The sequence below is a fragment of the Rhinolophus hipposideros genome (genome assembly GCF_964194185.1).
Source record: "Rhinolophus hipposideros genome assembly, chromosome: 19".
NCBI classification, from domain to species: domain Eukaryota; kingdom Metazoa; phylum Chordata; class Mammalia; order Chiroptera; family Rhinolophidae; genus Rhinolophus; species Rhinolophus hipposideros.
The window spans coordinates 36,010,547-36,023,986 of record NC_138065.1 but is presented as its reverse complement, the minus strand read 5'-3'; the positions used below and the strand labels follow the sequence as shown (position 1 = coordinate 36,023,986).

Sequence of the window (13,440 nt, the reverse complement as noted above, 5' to 3'; positions counted from 1 at the left end):
AACAAAATGCAGGTAGATGAATACATATGATTCCATTTAAATAAAAATTGAAATGGGCAAAATTAAATGAGAGTTGCTCAGAGGTACACACATATGTGATAAAATTATTTTAAAAAGGAACTGTATAATTGATAAATTTCAGGATAGAAGTTCCCTCTGGAGAGAAGGGAAGAGGGGGTGCAATTACGGAAACACACACAGAACTTCTATGTGTTAAGCTGAGTGACAGACACATTGGTGTTTATTTTATTACTATTTAGTTTAAACTGTACATATTCTATGGTATGTGTAGTTCATAATTTTTAAGTTAAATAAAACCCTTCTATATAATGTGTCAGCGACATGTAGAAGCAGCTGTAAAGATCTGTGTTAAAGGCAATAATAAAGTATCAATTCTCTGCCTGATGTCGTCATCTGTGAAAGAGCAGAGAAATGAATGAAGTTGCTGACCTGCAGTGCGACCCTGGACCACAGTATCCTTTTAACACTTTTTAACTTATATTCCCCTCACATTATTTGCTAATAGGCGGAGATCACAGGCAAACAAAAGACCAAACTTGTATGTGCCATCTCGCATAACTGGATAAAACAGTATTCCACATGTATACACTGTTCTGCATAACTAAATCCAAATCCTAAATTTCCTAAATCAAAATCCTAAATATTTGGGGCCGGCCCCATGGCTCAGGTGGTTGGATCTCCGTGTTCCTAACACCAAAGGCTACCAGTTCGATTCCCACATGGGCCAGTGGGCTCTCAACCACAGGGTTGCCAGTTCCACTCCTCGAGTCCCGCAAGGGATGGTGGGCTCCGCCTCCTGCAACTAAGATTGAACACGGCACCTTGAGCTGAGCTGCCACTGAGCTCTCGGATGGCTCAGTTGGTTGGAGCGCATCCTCTCAACCAGAAGGTTGCCAGTTCGATTCCTCGACTCCCGCAAGGGATGGTGGGCTGCGCCCCCTGCAACTAACAATGGCAACTGGACCTGGAGCTGAGCTGCGCCCTCCACAACTAAGACTGAAAGGAAAACGATTTGACTTGGAAAAAGTCCTGGAAATATTGTTCCCACATAAAAGTCCTGTACCCCTTCCCCAATAAAATCTTTAAAAAAAAAAAATCTCATATTTGTACAGTAAGTTTATAATTATAATCAATTTAACTGAATGCTTACTATGTACCAGGTCTTGTAGATAAGATATAATTCTTTTTTTTTTTTAAGTAAGTATACAACCCAGTGAATTTTAATGAAGGGAACACCCCAATGAACCACTATGATCAAGATATAAAACGTTACCAAGACCCTAAAAGCTCCCTTTTTTACCCCCTGCCAATCACTAGCCCCTTTTTCTCTCCAAACACAACCCCATATTGACTTCTAACACTATAGATTAGTTTTTTTCCATTTTTTGTTTAGTTTTTTGTGTCTGACTTCACTGACCATGTTTTTATTTATTTTATTTTTTTATTTTAATTTTAATTTTTTAATTTATTGGGGTGACAATTGTTAGTAAAATTACATAGATTTCAGGTGTACAATTCTGTATTACATCATCTATAAATCCTATTGTGTGTTCACCACCCAGAGTCAGTTCTCCTTCCATCACCATATATTTGATCCCTCTTATTCTCATCTCCCTCCCCCCACCCCCCTTTTCCTCTGGTAACCACTGAACTATATTGTCTGTGTCTACGAGTTTTTGTTTCTCATTTGTTTGTCTTGTTCTTTTGTTGTTTTTGGTTTACATACCACATGTCAGTGAAATCATATGGTTCTCTGCTTTTTCTGTCTGACTTATTTCGCTTAGCATTATACTCTCAAGATCCATCCATGTTGTCACAAATGTTCCTATATCGTCTTTTCTTACCGCCAAATAGTATTCCATTGTGTATATATACCACAAGATATAATTCTTGCTCTCAAAGAGTTTATCACCCAGGGGTAGGCAGGTGGGGAAGAGGAGAGACTATAAGTAAACAAGTGCCATTCAGTTCAATGAGTACTGCAATGGATTTAAAGAAAAATAAGGAAGTGGTCAATTCCAGACAAGGCACAGGAGATTTCATACAGAGGCTATATTTTACAGAATTATGAGGAATTTCCTAGGCAGATTTGGGAAGAAAGGGAACTCCAGAATAAAGGGACTAACATAACCACAGGACAAAATTCAGGGAACTAAAAGACTTATTTAAAACACAATTAGTAATTAGAAACATGTGAGGTGGGGCGGGGAAAAAGTTTGTGTTTTATTTTCTAGACAAAGCCATCGAAGGGTTAAGAGCAGTAAATTTGGCTTTAAAAAGATTGCTTTAGCAACAGGGTAAAGAATGGATGGGAAGGCGTGGTGTGGAGAGTCTGGAGGCATGGAAATACGATAGAAAGTTTCAATAATTCAGAGATGAGAACCTAAAAATAAAGGAGGCAGAAGAACAAAGAGAAAAAGATAAAATTTCGTTTAGAGAATTTAAAAAAGCAATGATAAAATGAATACAGTAATTGAAAGTCACTAAAATTGAGACACAACAGTTAAAAAGGTAAACAGGAATCATAGAATGGTGTTACAAAAATCAAAGAGATTTTCAGGAAGAAGGGAAGGGTCAGTAACTTGAAATGATATAGAAAGCACAAGTAGAATACAATGAATAATCAATCAGTCCCTGGATATGGCAGGCAGGTCACTGTTGACCTCTGTCAGCAGTTTCAGGGAAATGAAGGGACAGAAGCCTAACTGAAGCAAACTAAAGAGTGAAGTAGTGCTAAGAAGTATAGCTTTTTCTATACTGGCTTTTAAATGGAAGACTTGTGCATACCACTGAGCTGTAATGCAAAGGATGAAAACATGGCATAGAGAAGGGATGACTGATGGGAGAAGTCCTAGAAGTGATATAAAGAGATGGACAGACTCAAACAAGCAGGGAAATTATACAGAACAAGGGAGGGTACTTTTCTTAGGGTGAGAGGGAGACATTCTGGCACAGACTGATTGTTCACTGAACATTACTGAATATCATTTCATATTGCCAGATTTGTAACATTTTAAGTCTAATCATATCAAGTATTGGCAAGGAAGTGACAATGAGTACTGTGTGTGGATGAAAAAAAAGGGGTTCTATGGAAAGTAACCTCACAAGGTGATCTGATCATACACTCCAAAATGGGCAGGTCATGGTGGGTTATCACTTCCCAGGCCTGTAACTTCTTGAGTGAAATTATTAAGCAAGTCTTGTCCACTGTTCTAGTACACCGAGGTTCACACACCTTTGAGATGTCTGAATATCCCTCAGAGGCATAACCACCCTTAAGATCGCACATAATCTTGTTAACTATCCTGTAATCTGATCCTTGTCTTGCTTGCTCCCACCGACAAAGTAACCTTCCTTTCTTCCCTCCTTAATTTCAAATGCATAAAAGAAGCTGCAAAACTTATTCTTGGGAGCATTTGAGATCTTGCTTCCAGGCATATGTCATCAGTTTGGCTCAAATAAACTCTTCTAAAACTTCTCTGCAGGTCTGGACATTTCTCGCATGTACATGTGTGAAGTGCTACAAGGGATACAAGATGTACAATGTAAGTCAGCCTGACTTCAGTGAGTTCACAGCTTAGTGGGAAAACACAATTCATTTTAATATAATATCCTAAGTGAATACACTCAGATGAAAGGGTGGTATGTATGGTAGCAGAGGTTAGCGGAAAAGACTGGAATTGAAGGGAATTCCTGCTTTGATATTTTTTCTGCGAAACAGAAGGTGAAGTTATCTGCTACATTTTGGGGGAGTGAGAGGTGGTAGGCAACGTGCAGAAAGGGGTGAACGTTCAAAATAGTTGCTCAGATAATAGAACAGCAGCAACTTTTATTCAAGATTTACTATGTAGTGCATACTAAGTGCTTTTACACATATTACCTCTTTGATTCTCAAAACAATCCTATTATTTTACCAATGGAAAAAACTGAGGCTTAAACATTAAAAATTGAGAGGCACTGAAGACTATACTGAAATCGGAAACTGCTTTTTGTAAGTAGCAAGAATTTACATGATTGTGTCATGTTCCCCTCTCAGACCAAGCATAGCAATTGGTCCAGCACTGTGGGTTCATAGGGACAGGCACGGTATGGGACAAGGATAAAAGATATGGGGACTGGGGGGGTAAGAAAGCTGGTGGAAAGAGAGCAATTTAAGTAGCTGACAATTGGGTCTATGGCTCAGGAAAACAAGGCAGACTTAGGAAAAAATAAAGGAATCAAGAAATTTGAGACCATTTAGCAATATTAAGACAATTAGTAAAATACCAAGTTAAGAATAGGATTTTTAGTATTTCATTGAGGAAAGAGTTTAACATGATGACAAGGGCCAGAATGGGCCATGGCACTGAGTTCCTTAAGAGGAATGGGAGTCATAAAATTGGATGAGGTCACATTTTGTCTCCAATTTCAATGTTATTTTCACCATTCCGCAGCTGCCTATACTTCATAAGCCTTTACTCATCAATATTTGGTCTATTTTTTACTATTATGCAATTCCTTGCCTTAATAAATGAGCATGTACATCAGTTTAGCTTTTTCTTAATGATTTTGAGTCATCATTATCATCACACTGAGGAATATGAGTGCTTTTCTAGTCGGGATTCTTCTATCTCTTCCTTTGAGGCAGCTTTCAATTTTCACTGCTGTCAGTATACCTGCTACTCATTTCTAATTAGCTGTAACATGAAAAAAAAAAATGTTTTCAAGATCAAACGGGTGACCAAACCAGGAAGCCTAATTTTACACCAAATACTATATCATCTGAGGGTGGTTTTATTTCCTTTCTATGGATTAAAGAGTAAGGTTTGTGGCAGAGCTTTCAATACTTCTGAGTGAATGAGATAACCCCAAAATTATTTAAACCACTGGCTAATTGGAGTTCTAGATATTACTGTTTTCCCAAAAACCTCGAATTAATATTGGAACTGATTACCTCCTAAATCATTATATAAAAACATTTTTAAATATGAAGTACTATTCATTCTTTTTGAGAGGATTTGTAGAACAATTAATTATAAGCACTCTAGTGATCATAATTACCTCTTTCTTGGCTTCTTTTTTTGGATCATAATCACTATCATTTCCATCCATTGGGTGAGTTTCTTCTACATCATCATCACTGACAAGAGATAGAGATTAGTAAACTTAATTCCTTTCTTTTTATTCTATTCCAGTACTCTTATCAAACTAATATACCTTGCTAATAATTTTACTAAATATTCCCCAACAGAACATGGATTGTCTTTGGAAAGATGAGCTTTTGTAATTCAGATTTCTGCAGTGTTTAGAAATATTTAAGGCATATACAATCATTTGAGTAAACATTTTAGCTTAAGAAGAGACCCAACAGGAAAGATATTTGGGAAATAGAACACATATATTAATTTGATATAATACTTATTATTTCAGTTCTCCAGTTGGAGGACACAGACAGACAAACACCAGGAAACAAAATGATCTTATACTATCATAAAGATACAGCTATAATAATGTGGACTTCAGTTACTCAGGTAATTGTGGAAAGAGCATCTTCTGGAGGATATATTTAATATGTTCTAAATATATGTATTGAATATATCAATACTAAAAGGAAGCATTTGTAATTAATCAAACACAGCTCAAATATAACTCAGTTGCAATGTTCGCTGGCTATGATTAACAGTTAGAGTTTAAGAGAGTTCTTACTGTTAAGGTTTCTGATCCCTCAGCTCTTCCTGTTAGAGCAGACACATGAATGTAAGGATAAGAAGTACAACGTGTTGTGATAATTCTTCTCCCTTAGGAAATGTATAGGATCCCTAAGAAAGTAACTACAGCAAGGCATTCAACCTACCTGTCTCCCTGGTTATGTCTATTGGCTAGTTTACGAGCCTGGCGATCCATTAAGCTTGTCCTAGATCGAGTTTTTTTCCAGGAATAGTAATATTTTACAAGGCTAGCAATTGTCTTATCTGGAAGCTTGGGGAAAAAAAATTATGTTAATATCAGCAAGTTTAATTCATAAACTCTGATTAACAGAATGAATAATATTTCTAATATTGGTCTTTGATACTTAGATAACAAAGACATAGATGAAAAACATTTTCATGGGTACCTTTATGAATTATAGAGCTAAAAAGTGCTGTTACGGTTATAGTATCCCACTAACATCTATGTCACTGAAATTTCTGAATGAATATTCCCATTTGTTCTGAGCAGGGAGGGGAGAGAAGGATGTCACATGGTTAAGAATGCCCCAGAAGTTTCCAGCATAGTCAATGTTAGCATTTGATTTTTCCTTAAAGGGTTACTGAATTCTTTTTTTTCCCTATGTGAATTGGAATATTTAAATTCATATATAATAATTCACATACCATAAAATTCTCTAGTGTAACGTCTACAAGTCAGTGGTTTTTAGGATATTCACTATATTGTACAACTATCACCACTTAATTCCAGGCATTTTCATAACCTCAAAAAGAAACCCCATACCCATTAGCAGTCACTCCTTATTCTCTCCTTAACCTCGTCCCTGTGGATTTGCCTCTATGAATTTGTATATTTGGAAGATTTCATATAAATGGAATCATACAACATATATAACCTTTTATGTCTGGCTTCTTTCACTTAGCATATGTATTCAAGAAAAGCTATTAAATTCTTCACAATGCATTTTTGCACATTCCCAATCAAAAATGTTCTCTTCCACTACGGAACAGACTTAGATATATTTGCAAACATTATCTAGTTTTATCCATTCAGGTTAAAAGAGCTTAATGCAGCAACTTCTCAGGCTTATATTATTTTGACACAATACTAAAAATTTAAGAACTAAAGAGCACTTTTTCTCCTTAAAAAAAAATAATTAACAGCACCTGAAAAATACTAAATTAACTGAATTACAGAACGTTTAAAAATTGATTTTCACATCTAAAGAATATAAATTAGGAAATAAAATCCTTACGTTAAAGAAATAGAACATTTCAAAATAAAAATAAAAGTATGATTTTTCCCGAGACGACAAACTTATTTAACACAATGACATACGAGTATATATTTAAAATCATAATAAAAATTAATGTATTACAAAATAGCACATAACCATGGTGTATTAGAGTCGTTGTAGAAAATAAAACTACATACAAATATACTGATTTCAAAATATTTTTAAAAATTAAAATTAGATTGGAAAGCTTTTTTTCTATTTAATAACTAGGAAGTGTTTAATAACAGCATAAGATATCATTCAGGTATGAATCACAGTGAGACCAAAATTACCATACCATTTGCTGAATCCTGTGAAAGCTCTTCCCGTGAAAACTAAAGGCTTGTTCAAATAGGACTTTATCTTCCACTGTCCACTCATCCGGAAAGGGAGTAAAATTAGGGAGATCGGCAAGGGACTTCTCAATGTTATGTTTATGCCAGAACAACATGCCAAGTGCCTTTGAAGAGAAATCATTCCCCTTTGGTTTTTAATGGACTTATGTTCCATCACACTTAAGAGAGTTAAACACAAATTAGGTTAAAATCTTAAGCCTATGACTTCAACTCTTGAAGATACACTCAGTGTGGGGCTTTTAATCAGGGGTGCCCAGGTAGCAGACTTCATTTCTTTCTTTCAAGTAGAGCCTCAGAACAGTGAATGTTCTAACATACCATATTTACTGCAGAATCTAGGAAACACAGTGAGCTGCAGATCTGTAGGCTCATATCAAGACATTTTACCCATATTTATTCATTTGTCAATGCGTACAGAAAAATACGCCAAAAAGAAAACTACCCAGTAAACTAGTACTTGAATGAAACTATCGATTGTAACAAAATTAGAAGTGCTCAACTGAGACTAAGTAGAGAAATATTAGTTCTAACTCTGATATTAGAAGTATATCATGAACTAAATACTTCCAAGAAGAGTACCTCAGCTGCAACTGTAAGAATCTTTTACCACATATATATTTTTAAAGTTCTTTATTATCATAACACACAAAGAATTATTATGAGGCATATTAGTAACTTCAATGACTTCATTAGCAAATCATAGGAAAGCCTGAAATGGACAATTTCCAACAATTCCACAACTTTCTCTTTTATTGTAGGTAAGTAATAGGGCTTTATCTTTAAGATACTGAGTATCTTTTAAGGGATAAAGCTTTATTTTTTAAGAGACTTAGCAAGTTTTTAAATAATAACTTTAAAGTTAATTTCTTTATGAAAAAATGAAATGAAAGTTAATTACATTCAGCAGGATTCAGTACTATGGTAATACTCCTTTAAAATGAACATTAAAATGAACATATGTGCAGTCACATTTTAAAAGATACCCTTTCTTAAACATTAAACAGAAAATCAAGGGTTAAAAACAAAATACGTAATCAAAGGCTTCAAACCCACACAAAAAAGATAACTACATTTAGATACACATCTCATTTTCACAGAAATGATTTTTTATTATTTAACCATGTTACTGACGATAAAGTTAACTCTTAATAATAATCCAGGTTACAGATAATTCACTTATTTTACTATTAATTCTGATAAAATTTGACCTAATACTTAGTTGATATGAGACTTAAGACTCCCTATTTCATTTTCATTTTTCCACGTTCTCCATCCCCTTCATGACTATAGATAATAAACCACATGCCATATGTATTTTCTTTTTCAAGTTATCTAATTTTTTAAAAGCCCATTGTAAGTTATTTCATTCATAATTTAAAAGTCTTAAATATTTCTTTAAATACAAAGTTTAACTTTTATGCCTTTTAGATTAAAAAGTCAGAGAATTTTCCTGTACTCAAAAACATTTTCCCTTTTTGGCAAGCATTTGCCAGAATAATCCTGATGGCTTTCAGATACTTTTAAAACTCAAAGTAGAACAAGAAACAGAGGTATTGAGAGAAAAATGTTCAACCCCTTAAGACGAATATTTATAAAAGCAAAATCCTTAATGCTGAAAGTCCATCTTTGCTAGGACTTTTTTGGTACCTAGAAAGTCGGTTGAACTTATGTACTTCCTTAGGATACAAACTATCATGATATTTCTTTGGATTTGGTAAATACTGAGGCAAGCCTCAATATTAAAATGTTTCTCTACGTACCTGTTCCACATTGTAGCCATGTTTCTCCTTTGCAATTGCAATATATTCATCCACTGTAATGAAACAATGTTACATAATTATTCTCATTCATTTCATTTGCTCAGGTTTACTTTTTTTTAAACAAAGCAGAATTTAAAATTTTATATTCCAGGGGTAAAAAATAGTCAAAGATGTTTTGCACAAATATTACAACAAAGACTTTTACTTGTATAAACAGGATCAAAAGTACACCTGGTTTAAAATTTTCCTTAGTATGACTTATCTCTATGACCTTATAGCATACACTTATCAAATTCAATGACATTACTGTAATTATTTTTGTATACAAAAAAGATCTGTGGTAGCAAATAGAGCCTAATTATAGTGTAAAATATTAATTTCTTGATTTTTTTGTTGCAGTTTTTCTTTGAAGACACTTAGCTATTTAAGACCCCATCTCATGATGAGACACTTAGCTAGTTAAGACCCCATCTCTAAATGAATTGGCCCAAAGCTTTTACCTTCCCATTTCTGATAGCTGTATAAAGGATGGTTTTGCTTAGGGTTTCTGAGTGGGAATTCCCGCCCGTTCTCAGGAATTTTTTTCGCTTCCCTGTTCCCGAATCCCAATATACAAACTATTCTCTGTTCTCCACGATAAATTGTTTCCACAAAGTGACGGCCGATACTATCAACCACCTGGGTTCAAGGAGCCGATTTTCCCGATTTCCCGGCCACTTCTCTTGGGATTCAGGAACAGAAAAGCAAAAAAAAAAATTCCCGAGAATGGGCTGCAATTCCCCATCTAGAAACCCTAGCAATAAATAGGGACAATGTCTAAGAGATACACTCTGAGTAGTATGTTTATTTCCCATTGTGAGTATTACTGGGTTCAAAGAGCCGATTTTCCTGATTTCCTGACCAACTTTTCTCGGGATTCGGGAACGGGAAAGCAAAAAAAAAAATTCACAAGAATGGGCAGGAATTCCAGCCCGGAAACCCTAGTTTTGCGATAGTTTTGCCAGCTATACATAATAGAACATTTTAAATACGCTGCAGTATCTCTAAAATTTTCTTCGGCTTTTCTGCTCACTATACAAAAGGTGTGTGAATATTCCATGTTCATTCATCCTCCATACGTAATCAAGCCAATAGAATTACTTAGATAAGCACAGCTTCAATGATAATACACTGGCTATTTTAAGGTCTCATTACTGAGAAGTCTGCCATTTTACATTCAGCAGGATTCAGTTTTAAATGAAATCCATAGTCACTCCTTGATCCTTTATACATATATATACAGACACACATGTGTGCGTGTATATTAATTAATTCTTTAAGCTCATTTTTCAAAAGCAGTGGTTCAGAATACTGATCCTAGAATAGCTAGTCTATCTGAGCTACATTCTCAGCCTTTTCCCTTGTTTTTTAACTTCTGGCAATTAACTTGACCTTTTCTACCTTAGTTTCCTCACTCCAAATGGTGATAAAAAGTACCTTCCTCCTAGGATTAAATGAGCTAATATATGTAAAGTGCTTAGAATAGCACTTGGTACATTTTAAAGTACTTTATAAGAATTTGTTATTATTACTAGTACAGTACAGTTTAATGTATACATATGCTATTATAACATTAATGCTATTAGAATAACATCTATTTTTTATCGATGTTATTATATCTCCCTAAGACTGTAAGCTTTTGGCATAAAAAAATCCAAATATTATAGGTTATTTAGAAACCATAGAACTTAAAACACATGACAGGTCTAAATATATGCTGATTAACTTTAACAAAATGTCTTATCGTCCTATAAATAGAAGGCTAAACACCAATCAGCCTGTGGTTCTCAACCCTGACTACCCATTAGAATCAGTGGGGAGCTTTAAAAAAGTAAGTCCAGGCTCCACCTCTGAAAATTCTGACCGAATTGGTTTGAGATAGAGATCAAACAACAGCAGTGTTTTTTGTTTTTTTTTTTAAGTTCCCGGAAGTGATTCCAATGTACAACCCTAGATGTTCAGTTGGATATTCCACATGGTCATCGTACTACCAGGAAATACTGGCTTTCTGAATTTTGTTTCCCACTTTACTAAGAAACACACAAGTGTATAAAACAGCAAAAGCCAATGACACCCTGATACTCAGTTTGTGAATGAAAACCCTTGCCTGTAATGAGGATTTAACCAAAGAAACCCAATAGTCTCTTTTGGGTTTCTCAGTATACAGTCCCAGGCCAAATGTACAATTTCATGTTTTCCATTTAAGAATGTCTCCAGAGCATTTAATTCCTAGATTACCAGCTAGACCTTTCGCTGGTATTTTAAAGCTCTTCAATAAGAATTATTAAATATGCAGAATAATATTCAGTTTTCAATTTTTAGTTCTCTTATTGCACCAATAAGAATGATCAAACTTACTATGCACATGATCATTACTTTTCATAAACTAAATAAACCATCATGGGACACTTATAAAATTTAGTTAATATTTTTAAAAGACAAGCTTATTTTACAGCTGCTAGAATAGCTGTTAAGTGGTTTTCTTGTTTGGTTGTTTTAGTAAATTCAATGATAACTAAATGGAGGGGTGGGGATCTTAGTTTTGTTACCTGCATGTTTCCTATATCTGATGTGCCGCAAAGGATCAGGTCCGCTACATCACATTGAAGTCTAAAGCCACACCATGATTCAAGAAGTGCATGGTCATTGATCCAGAAGGTCTCCGTCCAGAAATGGAGAGCACAAAGATGACCTGATTGATGGCTGCTGAAGTCAGTTCTTTCCCCTTTCCTCTTTAAAATGGTAATGATAGTGGGCTCTTTGAAGTTTGAAGGCATTTCTTTACAGCTCCATACACTGAGGAAAAGCCTGTGCAGATGTCTACATAGTAACTCCCTCCCCTGCTTGAGGATTTAAGCAGCAATGCCATCAGATCCTAGGATTTCTCAGTCTTCCTGGGCCTGACACAAATTGGAATGATCAACCCACTGTCTTTCAAAAGGAAAAACATTCTAATGTAACAACCTCCATCAGAAAACAAAAGAAAACAAAGACAAACTGGTTTTTCTTATGTGAATCTAAGAGACCCAAACACAAATATAAATTGCATTTTGAATTGGTTGATAGATCCCTATTGACATAAACATTCAATTTCAGAAAACTTACATTTGGCATCTGGGATACTGTGATATGGAGACCACACAAGCATTCCTCCATTGTCTTTATCTGTGTACTTTGTAGCACCTGGGGAAAAATTAATTACTTTGAATATTTCAGAGTTTAATTTCCATTCAAAGTAAGTGTAAACAAAATTATTTCTATTTTAGTACAGTACCTGCAAAAGAAGACAAAGAACCACAAAGTACAGGAAAACAAAGAGAAGTAAAACAGATTTACAGTAAACATAGTAAATGTCCCATTTATGAAAATAAAGGTAATTTCATAAACACTGAAGCTTACCCCCTTTAAATTAAAAAAGAAAGATTTCCTTAAGTACATTACACATCCCTGCTTCTTTACAGGTAATAACGCTGACTTAACCTCCTATACATTACTTCGGAGTCATTAAAATCTCTTTTAAAACCATAGAGAATACCACAGGTGGTAAGTTAATTGTTTTGCCCCATATTTAAATAGGCCTAAAGTACTGTAATTTTTACATACTTGTATCTGCTTTTCATGGTTTTTATTTTATCTTATTCCTTGCTAAAAGGCTGTCAGCTATTCCTTTTTAGACTTAATTTCTTTTATTTTATATTTATAAAAGTATGTACTCTGTATAAGAGGAAAATAGTCAAAAAAATGTAAAATGCTACTTCTTAATGGAAGAGTCTACATCTAGTCCAGAAGCATATTGCTCTTTTTAATTTATTTCTAATCTGTTTTAATCTAAAAAGCCAGAAAAAATAAGCTCTACTGAAACTGCATGTAAATTAAGAATAGACAGAATGAATGAAAGCTTGACACAGGTATCCTAGAGCCAAGTACATGCCCTTGGGGTCTGTCTTTTCATTACTCAGTGGCCTTTTTCTGGTTCCTCCCTAATTCTTAGGTGCATTCAAGTTAATTAAAACTATCAACAAATGTTTCATTTGTTGCCACCTATTTTAAGACCTGTCTATGAATGTCATAAATGACTTTTATCAAGTGTTGATAGCTACCACCAACTAATGGCCAGAATTCCAAAATAATTCACATAAAACATTAACAGAATTCTGAGGTTATACTATAATCATTTATAAGGTTGTAAGATATTTGGAATACAGAACATTCATTTCCAGGGTGAAAGGAACTACTACTATAATCTCAATCTAGAGAGGTTTATCTATCAAGCAATAATTTAACAGCATTCCACAGTTTT

The 13,440-nt window shown here is 34.6% G+C and overlaps 1 protein-coding gene across 12 annotated transcripts in view; it reads right to left on the bottom strand.

Annotated features, from left to right (window-relative positions):
* RCOR3 (REST corepressor 3) overlaps positions 1-13,440 on the bottom strand; it is a 48,918-nt gene that overhangs the window by 27,950 nt on the left and 7,528 nt on the right. For 11 of the 12 annotated variants that reach the window (XR_013991796.1, XR_013991797.1, XR_013991798.1 and 8 more), the window contains exons 3-7: positions 12,246-12,323; positions 9,102-9,154; positions 7,284-7,445; positions 5,855-5,979; positions 5,062-5,140 (exon numbers count right to left, since the gene is read on the bottom strand). Coding sequence is in view for 8 of the 12 variants with exons in the window: in XM_081026801.1 (XP_080882927.1) it covers positions 5,062-5,140; positions 5,855-5,979; positions 7,284-7,445; positions 9,102-9,154; positions 12,246-12,323 (497 nt within the window). In the remaining 4 variants the exon portion in view is untranslated. Of the gene's footprint in view, positions 1-5,061; positions 5,141-5,854; positions 5,980-7,283; positions 7,446-9,101; positions 9,155-11,689; positions 12,041-12,245; positions 12,324-13,440 lie in introns of all 12 variants that reach the window. The other variant, XM_081026806.1, reaches the window with a different exon arrangement.